This window comes from Sander lucioperca, chromosome 3 (genome assembly GCF_008315115.2).
Source record: "Sander lucioperca isolate FBNREF2018 chromosome 3, SLUC_FBN_1.2, whole genome shotgun sequence".
In the NCBI taxonomy this organism is placed as follows: domain Eukaryota; kingdom Metazoa; phylum Chordata; class Actinopteri; order Perciformes; family Percidae; genus Sander; species Sander lucioperca.
In genome coordinates, this window is record NC_050175.1 from 17,774,518 (window position 1) to 17,788,994 (window position 14,477).

The 14,477-nt window shown below is 39.1% G+C and overlaps 1 protein-coding gene across 1 annotated transcript in view; it reads left to right on the top strand.

Annotated features, from left to right (window-relative positions):
• LOC116060479 (CUB and sushi domain-containing protein 1-like) overlaps positions 1-14,477 on the top strand; it is a 366,236-nt gene that overhangs the window by 314,269 nt on the left and 37,490 nt on the right. The window contains exons 51-58 of the mRNA XM_031314040.1: positions 851-1,039; positions 1,141-1,326; positions 1,836-2,033; positions 4,969-5,142; positions 7,228-7,401; positions 7,722-7,895; positions 9,654-9,842; positions 11,441-11,617. Coding sequence (XP_031169900.1) covers positions 851-1,039; positions 1,141-1,326; positions 1,836-2,033; positions 4,969-5,142; positions 7,228-7,401; positions 7,722-7,895; positions 9,654-9,842; positions 11,441-11,617 — 1,461 coding nt within the window. The remainder of the gene's footprint in view (positions 1-850; positions 1,040-1,140; positions 1,327-1,835; positions 2,034-4,968; positions 5,143-7,227; positions 7,402-7,721; positions 7,896-9,653; positions 9,843-11,440; positions 11,618-14,477) is intronic.

The following is a 14,477-nucleotide window of genomic DNA, read 5'->3' on the forward strand; positions in this document are numbered from 1 at the left end:
GACTTACATGGCATTCAGATGAAACTGCCTCAACAAGCCAGTTCATGTCCCTTTATTAGAATTATCAGCATTCAGTAGTAAGGAACGGAAGGACTGCACCTTCATCCCCTGACTGAATATTCCTGCGACCACAGAATGATCATGTTAGAGAAAAATGGAATGATAAAATATAAAATTAGTGGTGCAGATAGAACAGATTTTAGATTTTTAGAGCTGATAGAGTGAGCAAAAGAGAGTCCATATGACTCATCAAGGGAAAGGGAAACATAAGATACTTCTTGGAATGAAAGTTTATGGATGAAAAGGAAAATTACAGTGATTCTATTGTCCTGACTGGAGTGGCAAAGTCATTCCACCTATGTGAAGCCAAAAGGAGCAGGTGGAGAAATGACCACATCGGACAGAAAGGGAGAGCCAGGTGGCTCATTGTGGGGTGTTCTGTTGAATGTTTAGATTGTTCTCCATGCTCTAGCAGTTATGCTTTTACACTCAGTTCCAGGAAGACACAAACATTGCATTATTCAGAAAGGTTTTGGAATAATTACTTTATTTGCTACCAGTTTTTGAGTATTCTGTTTGTATTAGTAACTTGTTCACAGTTTGATTTTTAATCACTAAAATTGTTGTTAGCTGTATTGCCAGAAGGGACATAGATGATATTGCGTATGTCTTTTATCGAAAATGCCTGGTATTGGACGAATTAGTGCCATATTGTTTCCAGACAACCCATGGAGCTAACCCCTCAATTAGACTGGTAATTGGTAGAGTTTTCTGTGAAGTGAGAACACAGAGAAATACCTTTTATTAAATTGTTCCTCCTCTGTCTTTCTTTGTATCTATATTTCTCAAGCTGCCTACTGCAGCATTAATGATCCTCCAGTGAATGGTGGCGTGGTCAACCGAACCAAACTCCGTCCGGGTAGCAGACTTCAGTTCTATTGTAACCGTGGTTACCGTATGATAGGCTCAAGCAATGCCACTTGCAGACTCCACCCCAATGGGCTTTTCCAGTGGGATACACCACCACCTTTTTGTCAAGGTAACATTTTAAACACATTCTTTAAAAAAAGTTGACAAGCATGAAAACGGTGCAGTTTGAGAAGGATTCCCCTTGGACACTTTCTCTTTGTGATGTGGCAGCTGTCTCATGTGGAATCCCTCAGTCGCCGGGCAATGGCAGCTTCCATTCTAACCAGTACACCGTTGGTAGCCATGTCACCTACCACTGTAACTATGGTTTCCACCTTGATCCTGGTGCTCAAATGACAGCCGTGTGTTTGGAGGATGGCAGCTGGAGTAACGCTGCCTCAGCCCCCAGATGCCTACGTAAGTTGACAAAAATCTTAAACAATTAAGGTCCACTTACTAGCTATATCCTGAGCTTTTCACCACATCGCGCAGTCTTTCTCAGTGGACGGAGTGGAGTTTGCTCAGTTTTCATGGTTGTCATGCTGTTTTCATGACATGACAACTAAGGAAGACCATGACAGGCAGTTGAAAGCTCTGGAAAAAGCTAGGAAGTGGATCTTGAGTAACTATTTTCTTTTATCAAACTACTGTTCCCAAGGTCAAGAGTAAAAATTCAGTTTTCATTCTGAAAATGTTTAAATAAACTCTGGTGGCATCACATATATACAGTATAAGATTATAGATTTGTATCATTTATTATGTATGATGCATAGATTATAGAGGTTCAGGTGCTATTTAGCATGTATCATGTATGTAAACTAAAACCATATGTAGTAAACAGCTTATGGTTAAGGACCCAAAAGAAGCTTGAAAACCTTAATTGAATGTTTCATTTAATTGTAATTTGATTACATTTTATTTTCCAGCCATCCACTGCCCCAGCATTGAGGGCACCTTGTCAGATCACATGACCTCCCGCCTGCTCTCTGGTAGGTTGGGAGAGTTTGGTTCTATGGTGATGCTGGAATGCTCAACAGGGTACTATTTAGGCGTGGGGCATCGGACTCTTCGCTGCCTTGCCAACGGTACCTGGGAGGGGTCGGATGACCTAGCTACATGCAAAAGTAAGTATTAATAATAACATGAACACCATCGTGACTATCCTGTGAAAAAGAAATCTCAACTGCTACTCTCAAATCATCTGACCTCTTCCCCTATGAACAAGATAATAAAACTTTTCTACGATATTATGTTTTGTTTTTATTCACCTCCCTCGGCTCTCTGGATGACATATAACTTTATTTATGAGTCTACCTAGGATTTTCTTATAAGACATTCCTTTTTTAAACTGGGTTGATACACATATATGGAATGCTTCACTGTCCTTTGTACTCTACATTGCACAGATCATTATTATTATTTTTTTTTTTAAGATTATTTTTTGGGCATTTTTAGGCCTTTATTGACTGACAGCTGAAGAAATGAAAGGGGAGAGAGAGGGGGAATGACATGCAGCAAAGGGCCGCAGGTCAGAGTCGAACCCGGGGCCGTTGCGTCGAGGAGTAAACCTTTATTAATGGGCGCCCGCTCTACCAACTGAGCTATCTGGGCGCCCACACAGATCATTATTAACTTCTTCTGTGATGTTGGTTTTGAAATCAACAACTTTCGTGGATGGGGAAGACAAACCATATCAACCGAGGGATAAAAAGAAACCTCATACACTCACACAAACACACACACATATAGACACAACTGCATGGGCAGGGAACACATGCACACAAAAAGACTATCAAAAGAATAAAACTGCATTGCAATTGCAGCCAAAACCTGTCATGAATGAGTTATTAAAAATAGCGTACCCACCCTGTTACAAGCCAAAACAGTTAAGGAAAAGTCAGAGAAAGTTATTTCTCTGTGTGAAGCGGAAGCATCGCAGTGTATAATTCTTGCAGCCATATGTCAAGTAGGTTTGATTGTAGGACAGGGACAGCTTGAGAGGGAGTTACTTTCTGTGTGAGTGTGTTTTTTTTACAGCTAAACAGTATTAGGGCCATTGTAGGGGGGGAAAAATAATTACGGAGCCAGGGGAGGGGGGTAATATTCCGAGAAAAAAAAACATTTTTTAAAGTTGTTTATTTGTGAGAACAAACTTAGAAATTCTCTGGGATTAAAGTCACAAATTTACGAGAAAAAAAATCTGAGAAATAGTGTATTTTTGTTAAGGAACCACGTTGCTTCACTTTGCAAGTTTGGATCAACCTCATCACACCATAGACGCCGCTACTTCCCATGTATTATTATGCCTGCAGTGATGATCTGTCCTATTCTGTCCTGCTGTAACACACATTCCATTTTAATTGCCCGTAGATGAACTAGCGATATCCATATCTGTCCATTGAGTTGTAGTTCCGGACACTGGGTCAGGAATAGGGGGGACAACCAGAATTTTTGTCCACCCACTTTCAGGTGTTATGGTATGGTAACTCTATTACCAGCGGTGCAGCCAAATCAGGTGCGTCCTGCCAAGTGCGTTGGGAGTGTGCCATATTCACTTTTGGAAATTCCGTGGCTTGGCTTCCTTGGCGCACCTGTGGCACACTTGGGCACAGGGTGGGATCAGAAAGAAGGCATTGTTATAGTATATGTAGGTGGGTGCATTAGAGGCAGTGGCAATCATGGCTTATCACATTCAACACTTTCACCACCTTTAAAATAAAAATATGGAGCTCCAGGCCAGCCTTAAAAAAAGATGATGATGCTGTTTGCACAAAAAGTAGGCTAACCAGCGGATCTGCCTTGCGTAATTGGCTTGACAGTGACATCATCACTCCAGTTAGAGATGAAGAGGGAACAGATACCTGCTGTGTTCAGATGGCTGGAAAGACAGTCGGCAGTGTAAAGGAAAGGCCTTACAGTAATAATGGCGCAGAGAACACGAGTATTGACATTTACATGTTGAAAAGAAAAAACTTTCCAGTGCCAGCAAAAACTACTAAAAACAGCCCAAACTCTTTAAAGTCCGAATGCTTATAATAATATGGTGATTCAGGGCTAAAATCACGATAATTTCCTTATTGCTAAATCCGATTGCGAGTTTTTTTTCTTGTAAAATTACCACTTCAATCTCAGAGAATATCAGAGTTTTTTCTCGTGAATTTATGACTTTAATCTCAGAGAATATCCAAGTTTTTTTCTTGTAAAGTTACAACTCTAATCTCAAAATATTACCCCCCTCCTCCGGCTCTGTAATTATTATTCTTTTCCTACAATGGCCCTAATGCGCCGTATGTTTATCCATTTCTCTTACTACTTATTTTTTTAATTACTTACCAGGTGTATCTTTACCACTGCACATTGTCTTGGGACTGTGATAACTATTTTAAACAGACGCAGCCTGTGCTTCCTAAATGTAGGGTATATGCGGGCAATAGTGGAAGATTGGATTTTTAAATAGTGTTACTATGCAATGTGCCTTTGCTGCTTTTTTCATGAAGGGAAGTTGTAAGAGAGCATTGTGACTTTGAAAACTTTCCAATAGGCTTGCACAATATATGACATGCCGTTCAAGTTAAATTGTTACACTTGAAAAGTTTAAGAAATAAATAAATAAAAAATTTAAATCTCTCTTACATTAGACCAGTGGTTTCAAACTTTATTTTGCTACATTTTCATTTTATTTCTTTATTATTTTATGATCCCGTATTTGAGTTGACCTACCTAGAACTGCAGCAGCTCGATGGATTTGGCAATGTAACAGAAGTGTATATTCTTTAAGTTGGCCAGTGGTTTGAAAACAGTGTCTCTAAGGAGCTTAAGAAGAAAAACAAATCTCAAATTTTATTTAGCCAGTTTTTGCATTGGACAACTAAATTTACAGTGTTTGAATTCAGGATGACTTATAGTGTCATCTTACCTGCAGTTACACAGTTACATTATGAAGACTTGGCAACATCACCCACTTAAACTATAACCGTACCAGTTGCGTGTATGTAATACCTAATTTTCAGTGTCTTTCTGTAACAACATGAAATAATCATATTTATTTTTATTATTTAGTCATCTCCTGTGGTGAGCTTCCTTCTCCACCCTTTGGGACCAAACTGGGGACGTTGACCACATTCGGAGCAACTGCAATCTTTGTGTGTAACCATGGTTACACACTGGTGGGGTCACATGTCAGAGAGTGCGGTGCTAACGGGCTGTGGAGTGGTACAGAGACCAGGTGTCTAGGTAAGGTCCATTACATGTGATAGGATGTACATTGTGTCGAGGTCTGTCCCAAGTGCATAAAAATTAACAATCTGATCAATAATTAAAGTTAATCCAGAATGGTGTGATTCATAAAAATAAAATAAAAAACAGAAGATGGGGGCACATTTACAGTAGGACAAGCCTTTGATTAATGATCTCTTGTATCATTTTTTGTAAATGTTTTAAATTTCTATATACAATCCAATCTGATTAGTGCTTGGTATCAACAGTTAGACTGGCTGTATTTTCAATCCTACACAATATAGCACCCAAGACCAATTTAAAGGCCAATATGTACAAAATAAAAAGGCATACAATGTGATGAGAGTCTGTCTATAGGTTTGCCTTAAGCAGTGGTATCACTATATCTTGCTCAACTTGTGTAGAGAGGGCTAAGCTGTGCGTAGGATTTGTGTCATGGACTTTTTGTAAGGACTTACTATCTAATGGAATGTATGAACATATACATTTTACACCCAAGCTTTATTAGTACATGAGATTGCTACAGGTGTCTAGGTAAGGTCCATGGAAATTAGACCAGCAAAAAGTAAGATAAACTATGCACATGCCTCAGTAACTCAAATGATCTACTACTGAGACATTTATTACTTAATACATTAAGGGTTTGATTTACACCTTCAGTAAGCACTGGCCAGAGATGATTAATCCTGATTTTCCATACACACTCTATTCCACAGTGATTCAGCCTTGGAGTTACATGCCTGAATAAGAAGCCTCATGCAGAATTCACTTTTTATGTGATGAAAGTATACTGTAAATCAAGGCATGTTCACCTTCACGTTGTTATTCTGAGATTCTGATGCTAACAAGGGTAGGCAAGACATACCTTAAAGTTGATGTAAGAAGAGTTTAAAGTTGAAGTCGCTAAATCACAATTTAATCACTGCTACAAATGTGGATTTTATGTGGCTAAATGCCAGTTAGCTTTGCTGCCTTTGTCAACATGGGCTGTATATGCACTGGGTTAAGTTTGGAATTGAAAAAGTGCACATCAGAATGATGTTTATTACAAGTGAAATGTTCTGATTTTATTTAACCTAAAGTGACCAGTAGTGTGATTGTAATTAAGCTTTGTGAAGTCCCTTCCCTTGAGGTTTTGTATTTTTATATTAGTCTCATGCTGACATGTTTTGTATTTTTCTAATGTCAATTATTTTCATGAGTTGTGTTATGAGTTCCACAATCCTATTATGAAGTTTTTTTTATAATTATTAGAAGAAATGTGTATCTTTAAAGTTATCAAAACATATGTTCCTCACAATTTGGAAAGGCCATAATTTGCTGTGTGTAACATGCATTATTACACATTCCTCTTTGTATTCAGGAAGGCACTAATATTGATTACACATGTTTACTGCTATAAACAGTTTTGGTACTTATGATAAAAAACACTTTTATATCCTAGTGGTTTTATAAAATCAGACATCTGGTGATAATGATTTTGAGTAGATGGTGTTTGGAAAAGTGGTAGAAATACCTGCATTACATCAACGGTAATCTCCAATGAGTTTTGCAAAATAATCAGTGTTCTCACAGCATTAATCATGATTCGAGAAAGTGTATGATGTGTAAAGCATTTGAGAAAAAAATTATTAAATGCCAAATATATCAATAAGTATTGAGCCTTAGTCATCGACTTCATGAGGCACAGAAACATGAAGCGAGGGTTGACTGTGAAAAGCGGATGATTGGTCTCTTAATAGTTGAAATGGTGTTGAATACAATTAAATGATTCTCCACACCTAAGCTCTCAAGATGTGTCCATGCAATTTATGTGCTCAAGTTTTAAGAAATCATGAAAGCATGTGGTACTCCAAGGCCACTTAGAGAACACAGAGAATTATTTCAGTATTTAGACAGTTCCTATACAGTACATTTTTTGGCCGTCTAATTGTTGGGATATTGAGCCAGAGTAGGTGTTTTAAGGTCGTAGCTATGGGAACATTGAACCAGCACTGATGACTGTAAAGCCAAAGGAAGGAAAGTGATTTTAAGTTGTTTTTCTTTATACTGCATTAATCTCTATCATTTTGTCTCCCGTAGCTGGTCACTGTGACTCTCCAGATCCTATAGTCAATGGGCACATTAGTGGAGATGGCTCTAGTTACCGGGACACAGTGGTGTACCAGTGCATGTTAGGATATCGCCTAATCGGCACATCAGTCAGGATCTGTCAGCAAGACCATCGGTGGTCTGGAACAACACCCGTTTGCGTCCGTAAGTTCTTTATGATACCAAAAGCATTGTAGTTCATCTGTAATGAATGGTGATTTAGGGCTTTTTCAGTTAATGTGAGAAGCTGAAATGATTATCCTTTATAAAGTAAATCCATTACACATACGAGTCTTGAAAAAAAATCACACATTTTAGGCCTTTCTGGGTTAAAATTGTTCTTTCAATGACTATCTCTGCAGCATCTATGTTCCCTACAAAACTTAAAAATATCACAAAATATCAAGTGGAAAATAGCACAATGCTGCATATAATATTTTTTCCACACCTCAAATTTCTCATCATACTTCTCTATACTCCCTCAGCTATCACTTGTGGTCACCCTGGCAACCCAGGCAATGGGCGGACTAATGGCAGCGAGTTCAACCTCAATGATGTTGTCAACTTCACCTGTAACAGAGGTTACATCCTCAGTGGAAATGCTCGAGCTCAGTGCCGACTCAACGGACAGTGGAGCAGCCCCCTTCCCGTCTGCAAAGGTCAAAAACACATATATTAACACAGAGTTACAGACTTATACTCCTGTACATCCCTGTAAATGCTTTAGTTGAACCAACTCTTCAGATTAGAGTGCATACAAGAAAGATGGCGTTGGTTGTTCTTGAGTTTCACCTTTGGTATATGTTAATGATGACTGGAGTGGACGTTTCTGGTGTGTTCACCTTTGTTTTCAGTTTCAAATGATTTTAATGAGATAACATAGTTTAACTGACGTTGCCACCTCCTCAGATCCTAGCAGTTGTGGAGTAAAAGGTCATCATAAAACCATGCATTTTTGATGGTCAGTATGTATTCAGTATTTGTTGGCCCGATTTGCTTCTAGCTACAGTATGTCAACTGGAACATTTTTTGCCAACTCTGCTGCCAGCAGACTGTAAATTTGAGAACTGAATAATTGTGGCATAAACAAACACTTAGCATTGAGCTATGTTGAGCCACAATCAGTGTGGTGTGTCTCTAAATAGACTAACAAATTCATATGTGCGCTCACACAGCTGGGTACATGTCCAGAGACACGTTCTTCTACTCTGCTAACCATGCATGTTTGTTACACTACAAGCCTCCCCAGACCTCCGGTAGTGTAACAGTTATGATATACTAAAACACGCACACACAGGCATTCCGCACAGCCATGAGAGCAGATCGATTCAAAGTAGTTGTTCACATGGGTTTTCTATTGAGGGGATTCATCCTCACTCGCTTGCTTTCTCTATTTCCCTCACTTTTTCCATTTTATCCCTTTCTCCCCTCTCTCCCTCCCAGCAGCAGCTGTCAATTATGAGACTGAAACTTTCTTTGTTCCCATAGGGTGCCAGACACACACACACACACACACACACACACATATATGTCCCCCATGGACTTGAATTTGAGTGAATGTCAGTCTCCATTGTGATATGTGGAAAATAAAACATCTTATTGGACTGGCATCCACCTAGAGAACAGAGCAGAGTAGAAGGGACCAGTGGAGAGAATAGAGAACAAAGAACATCAGAAAACAGAGCAGGGTGTGACAAAAGAGCAGTTTAGAGAAGACCAGAACAGCGCAACAAAGATAATCTGAATTTGTAACACTGTGATTCAGGGTTTAGTACCCTAAAATTATCCAACTGTGTCCTGCTTTCTGGTAGTTGTTCTGTAAAGTTCTTGCTCCATCATGTTTGACTCGGTTAATTTAGCTGTGCCTGAAATCACTCACTATTTTCTGTATATTGCACTATATTTACTGTCCACAGCACTCATTTTAGTGCCCTAAGTGTGCCCTTCTAAGTTTTAAATGTATGCACTACATAGCGTCCTCAAGAATTCCCACAATGAAACGAAAATAACATACAGACAATGGCATATCAATTACTTTCCACTAACAATCCCATCATGCAACATTATTGCACTTTACAGATGCAAAAATTATAGTCATGGGACAGTACACCTGTCAAGGATGAGGCAATTTATTGCTCATTTAAAAGTAAACGGTTGACTGTCTATTATATAGGAAGTAGTGAATGATTTCGGACACAACTATATAATTTAGCTGTTATGGGCTTCCAAATAATAATTATTAGTTAATAAGTTTAACGCTTCCCTTCTTTTCTCTTCTCTTAGTGTTATTTGAATACTAGTTGCCTTAGTACAATCTATGTCCCGCTATATCCATGTGAACCACAAGTGAAGAAACATTCCCATCTATAAGAACTATTTAAACAGGTTCTAACAGTGTATTCTGCTCTCATCTGCAGTGGTAAACTGTTCTGACCCCGGTCACGTGGAGAATGGTGTGCGCCAGTCTGGCCAACGTTACCCAGAAGTCTTCAGCTATGGTGTAACTGTGGCAATCCACTGTAAACGTGGCTTCTACCTCCTGGGCTCTGCGCTCCTCACATGCCAGCATGATGGACGGGCGGACCGACCAATCCCTCGCTGCCTAGGTATAGATGGACAAAATACAGGAAGTATAGCATTTTTGGTGTTGAGAGAAGCAATGTCCATACAAGTTTAGGAGACAAATGAGACAGAAGCAGAGACAGAAAGAGCAATAGATTGACATTCATAGGCCTACAATGAAAAGTTTTTGCGAACAGGTTACAAGTTTTTGGAGTTCTACAAAAGTTTTTCGTGCTGAACACAGGTAGTCATAAGCAGGTGGTTTTCTATTTATTTTTCTTTGTATTTGTCAGGAAAAGCCATTTGAGGAGTGAAATGGCTTGAAGAGCCACTGGGAGGAAGATGAGGAGCGAATGAAAAACTGAGAGAATAAGAGAGGGTTCTACAGGGAAAATGGGTGGAAAGTAATCATAAAAAGAGGGCAAGAGTATGAATGAAAGATGCTTAAAGGTTTGAGCATGTGTACAGAAAAAAGGTAGGCATGTGTCTACTCGGGCAATAGGCTTTCTTGTCAGAGAGCTACCATGGTCGATAGAAACAGAGATTTAACTAGAGAGCAGAAGGCGGCGGATTCTGAGATTGAGAGAAAAGCACAGGGAGGCGAACAGGGCCACAGAACAAGGACAGTAACAGAGAGGTAGAGACAGGGAACCAGACAGAGAGGAAGAGAAGGGCAGATGCTGGTGAGACGCTGGTGTCTGTGCATCAAGCATTGCATTTGAGAAACAAGGTCTTATCGGAAAATTGGGGGGAGAGGGGTGATGACTGAGGGGCAAGGAGAGGATGGAGTAATACAATCGGGGAGTAAGAGGAGATATCGGAGGACCTTTGAGGTCATTTGGCAGAAATAGAAAATCAAGAGCAGTTTCATATCTGTGTCCTCTAGAACCATGTGCTCTGTAAAACATCAATTTTTCCTAAATTGAAGAAAAAACTAGAAGAATTTTTTCACTGATGTCACTGATGTTTGACCCTATGGAACGATTTCTACTAGTTTTTTGCACAGAAGAGAGGGAGAGAGACTCTTGCTATAAGTGAAATTGATTTGAGATAAGTTATTGGTTCTCACTCAGGCATTTCAATTAAACTTGTAAAAATTAGCTATACTGGGATGACTAATACTGCCATACAGTGTAAGCAAAGCAATATGGTTTCTGTATAATCATGTGTGTATGTATAAGTTATATTGCAAAATTACAAAAGGCATAAAAAGGGGTGCAGCTAATGGCTAAGGCACATACCACATAATCAAACTGTCCTTAGTTTGATTCCAGCTGGGGGACCTTTGTTGCATGTCATACTCCTGTCTCTGTCCCTCCACATTTATGGCCTGTCTCTACATCATATAAAGGACAAAAAAAATGCCAAAAAGGGGGTTAAGCAAAGGAAACCTTCTGTGTAATATTAAAGTTCATAGCACATTTGTTAAATAAATGTATTATAAATTATTATTTAAAAGAAACTCAGATGTAGTGTACAGAACCCATTTTTTTCTTTTTTTCTCTATTTTCTGTGTGTGTACTTTAACATACACACACACACATGACATAGACATACACAAACACACACACATACACACACACACACACACACACATACACATACTAACACTTTCTCTTTCAATCTCCCACTGTCTCTGTAGCTATTTCCTGTGGTGACCCGGGTGTACCCCCTAATACAGTAGTGTCTGGAACCAACAGTTGGACATACGGTTCAGTACTGCAGTACTCATGTCTGCCTGGAGGGGTGCTGGTGGGCAACTCTACCCGCCACTGTCAGGAGGATGGCACATGGAGTGGACCGCCACCATACTGCACTGGTAAAGGCACACTGGTTGATAAAGAAGCATACCTAGTGTGCCTGGTCTTCAGCTGGTAGACTAACAGAGAGTAGATAAGTCTGTTAACCTGTCATGCATTTGCATACAGGCTGTTCAAAACCGGAGGATTGTTGGCTGTGTTTTTTAAATCTAAAGCAGTAATCCAACAATCACAGCCATTGAAATCACCAGCATATATATTGAGACTGCCAACAGGGAAATGTGTATCATGAGATTACAATAAATGCTTTTTTGGTGAAGTTTGTACAAAAAAAACAGAACAAGAAACCACTGCTTAAAATAAAAGGAACCTGTGACTTCAGTGAACTGAGGAATGAAACCTGTTTAGTTAGTGAGCAAAAAAGAAAATTGGTTCAGCTGTCAAAAAATAGTCTTATCCCATCTGCTGCAATAACAGTGAGTCATATCACACAGGCCAATCAGTATGAAGATGTCTTCAGTGTGTGTTGCTGCTCCAGCATACATACTGCATAATGCCATCTGTAACTTATATGACAATAGCAGGTACTAACTACAACTGACAGGTATATTTGATTGACAGTCAGAGTCCCTGTGTATTTCAGATTTCCATATAGCACTTACTTCTTCAACTGGATTTGCTTTTGATGTTAGATCAGTGGTTATACTGTATTCAGATGACAGTGGAAGACTTTCAACTAGGCCACTACATAAATAACATAACATACCAGAAGAAACATTGTAATTTTAAATCAGTTAAACTTTTCACTAACAAAGTTAAGTAACCATTGGCATATTCTTTATAAGGCTATCCTTCGTCTGCTTACATCTTACCTACGGATCTACATCCTTCAAAATAGTTATGGGAGGTTATTGTTATTATGTTGTTATTGGTATTGTTATTTTGGTCTTCACTCCCAGAACCTATTCCTACTATCTGTCCCTAAAGCCCCGGACTTAATTGTGAAAAATATGGCATTTAAGTATGCTGCTCCCGCTGCTTGGAATCAGTTGCAAAATAACCTTAATCTTCGGGAGCTGGTCTCTCTGGATGCATTTAAAGTGATTTTAAAGGACTTGGAGGCAGGCACATCTGGATGTAGATGTTTTGATTAATTGATCCGTAATGTTGATGATTGTTATTGGTATTTTATTATTCTTTATTTTGTTCTTTGTTTTTCATTTTAAAGTGCTCATATTATGCTTTTTGGCTTTTCCCCTTTACTTTGTTGTATTATATATTTTTTTACATTACATTACATTACATGTCATTTAGCTGATGCTTTTATCCAAAGCGACTTACAATTGCTATACTGTATATCGGAGGTTGCCAAAGTCATGTGTCATATCCACTGCGCCATCACCACCATATTTTGTGCATGTTATAGGTTTACAAAGTGAAAAAGCCCAAAGTCCACCCCAAAGGGACTTACCATCTTCCACAGAAAACACTGTTCACAAACCGCTCCAAACAGCTCTATTGTAGTCCAGCCTTTACTTCCGTGACGCTTGTCACTTTGTAACACACGTTATAATGCTCGCCTAGCTGCTAGGATGGCACTCCCTCATACTCTGCAACTGACTAGCTAGTAGTGCTGACCTAGCTACTGCGCATGTGCGACTCCCAACAAAGATGGTACAGAAGTGAGAGGTCTCACTCTGTAGCTAAAACAGAGAGCTCAACACACAGGGTGAAAAGAGGAGCTGCAGCAATGTGCAGTATGACAAAAATATAGTGTTTTTTGAAAATTAAACCACATAAATCTATTCTGGTACAACCTCTAAATACAATTATGAACCTGAAAACGAGCGTAATATGAGCACTTTGAATTGTTGTGTGTTTTGTTTTTGTATCTGCAACAGTCTGCCTGTCTTGGCCAAGATGCTCTTGAAAGAGATATTTTTCTCTTAGTTAAATAAAGGCTAAATAAAATAAATATTATCAGAGCAATCAATTAATTTACAATACAGAGAAATAAATATATTCATTACTAGTATAAGCATACTGTACTGTATGTAACGACATTAGCTGCATATGAAAGAAACAGGCTGGGGAAATATGGTGGAAAAGTCTCCTCAGGTTGTAAGTGCTGCTCTACAGTAGGCTTACGCAGATCCCACAACACAACAACACAACACTACAACTGATCATTGCCAAACTCAGCATCAACTGCCTCAATAGCTGAAATGCAATAAGCTTACTCTGCTGGCCTCAAAACAGAATGCTCAGCAGGGCAGAATCCATCCTGCAGCTGAAGACCTCATTGAGATGCAAGGCGCTGCATTTGGAGCTGTACCCTGTTAAACTCACAAATCCCTACCGATGGAATTTAAGCTGCTAAAATTGTGACACGCTCAGTGCTTTTAATGCTAGAACAATTTGGTATAGCCTAAACACAAAGTTCAGTTCTACAAAGTTTGTATGTGTGGGTATGTACGTATATGTGTGTGTCAGTGTCACTGTATATGAAAGATTGCGTAGACAAAATATTTGTGCATTTTCTGCAACAGAGGTTAGAAGATGACAAAATGCTTTTTAGTTGATGTTGTTGACCTGTAGTGTGAATGCACGCCCACATTATTTATTTATATATTTTTAGCATCGTGGCCCCAGTGAGAGACAACCTCTCGCTCTGTGTTTTACCGTTTACTTACATAAAATCACTAAAACCTATTGGGAAACTAATGGACATCACTTGAATGCAGCTGTGGTTTCACATTAACTGTATTGAATGTATTTAGGATTTTCCTTGCATGTGTGTTTCTATGTTTGGATCTCATCAGTTCAGGACTGTGTGGGGGTCCTTTGTTGCTTCAATGGTGTGTGGACCTGTGTGGCTGTTCGTATATATTTGGTATATTAACTTAACGTCTCATTTCT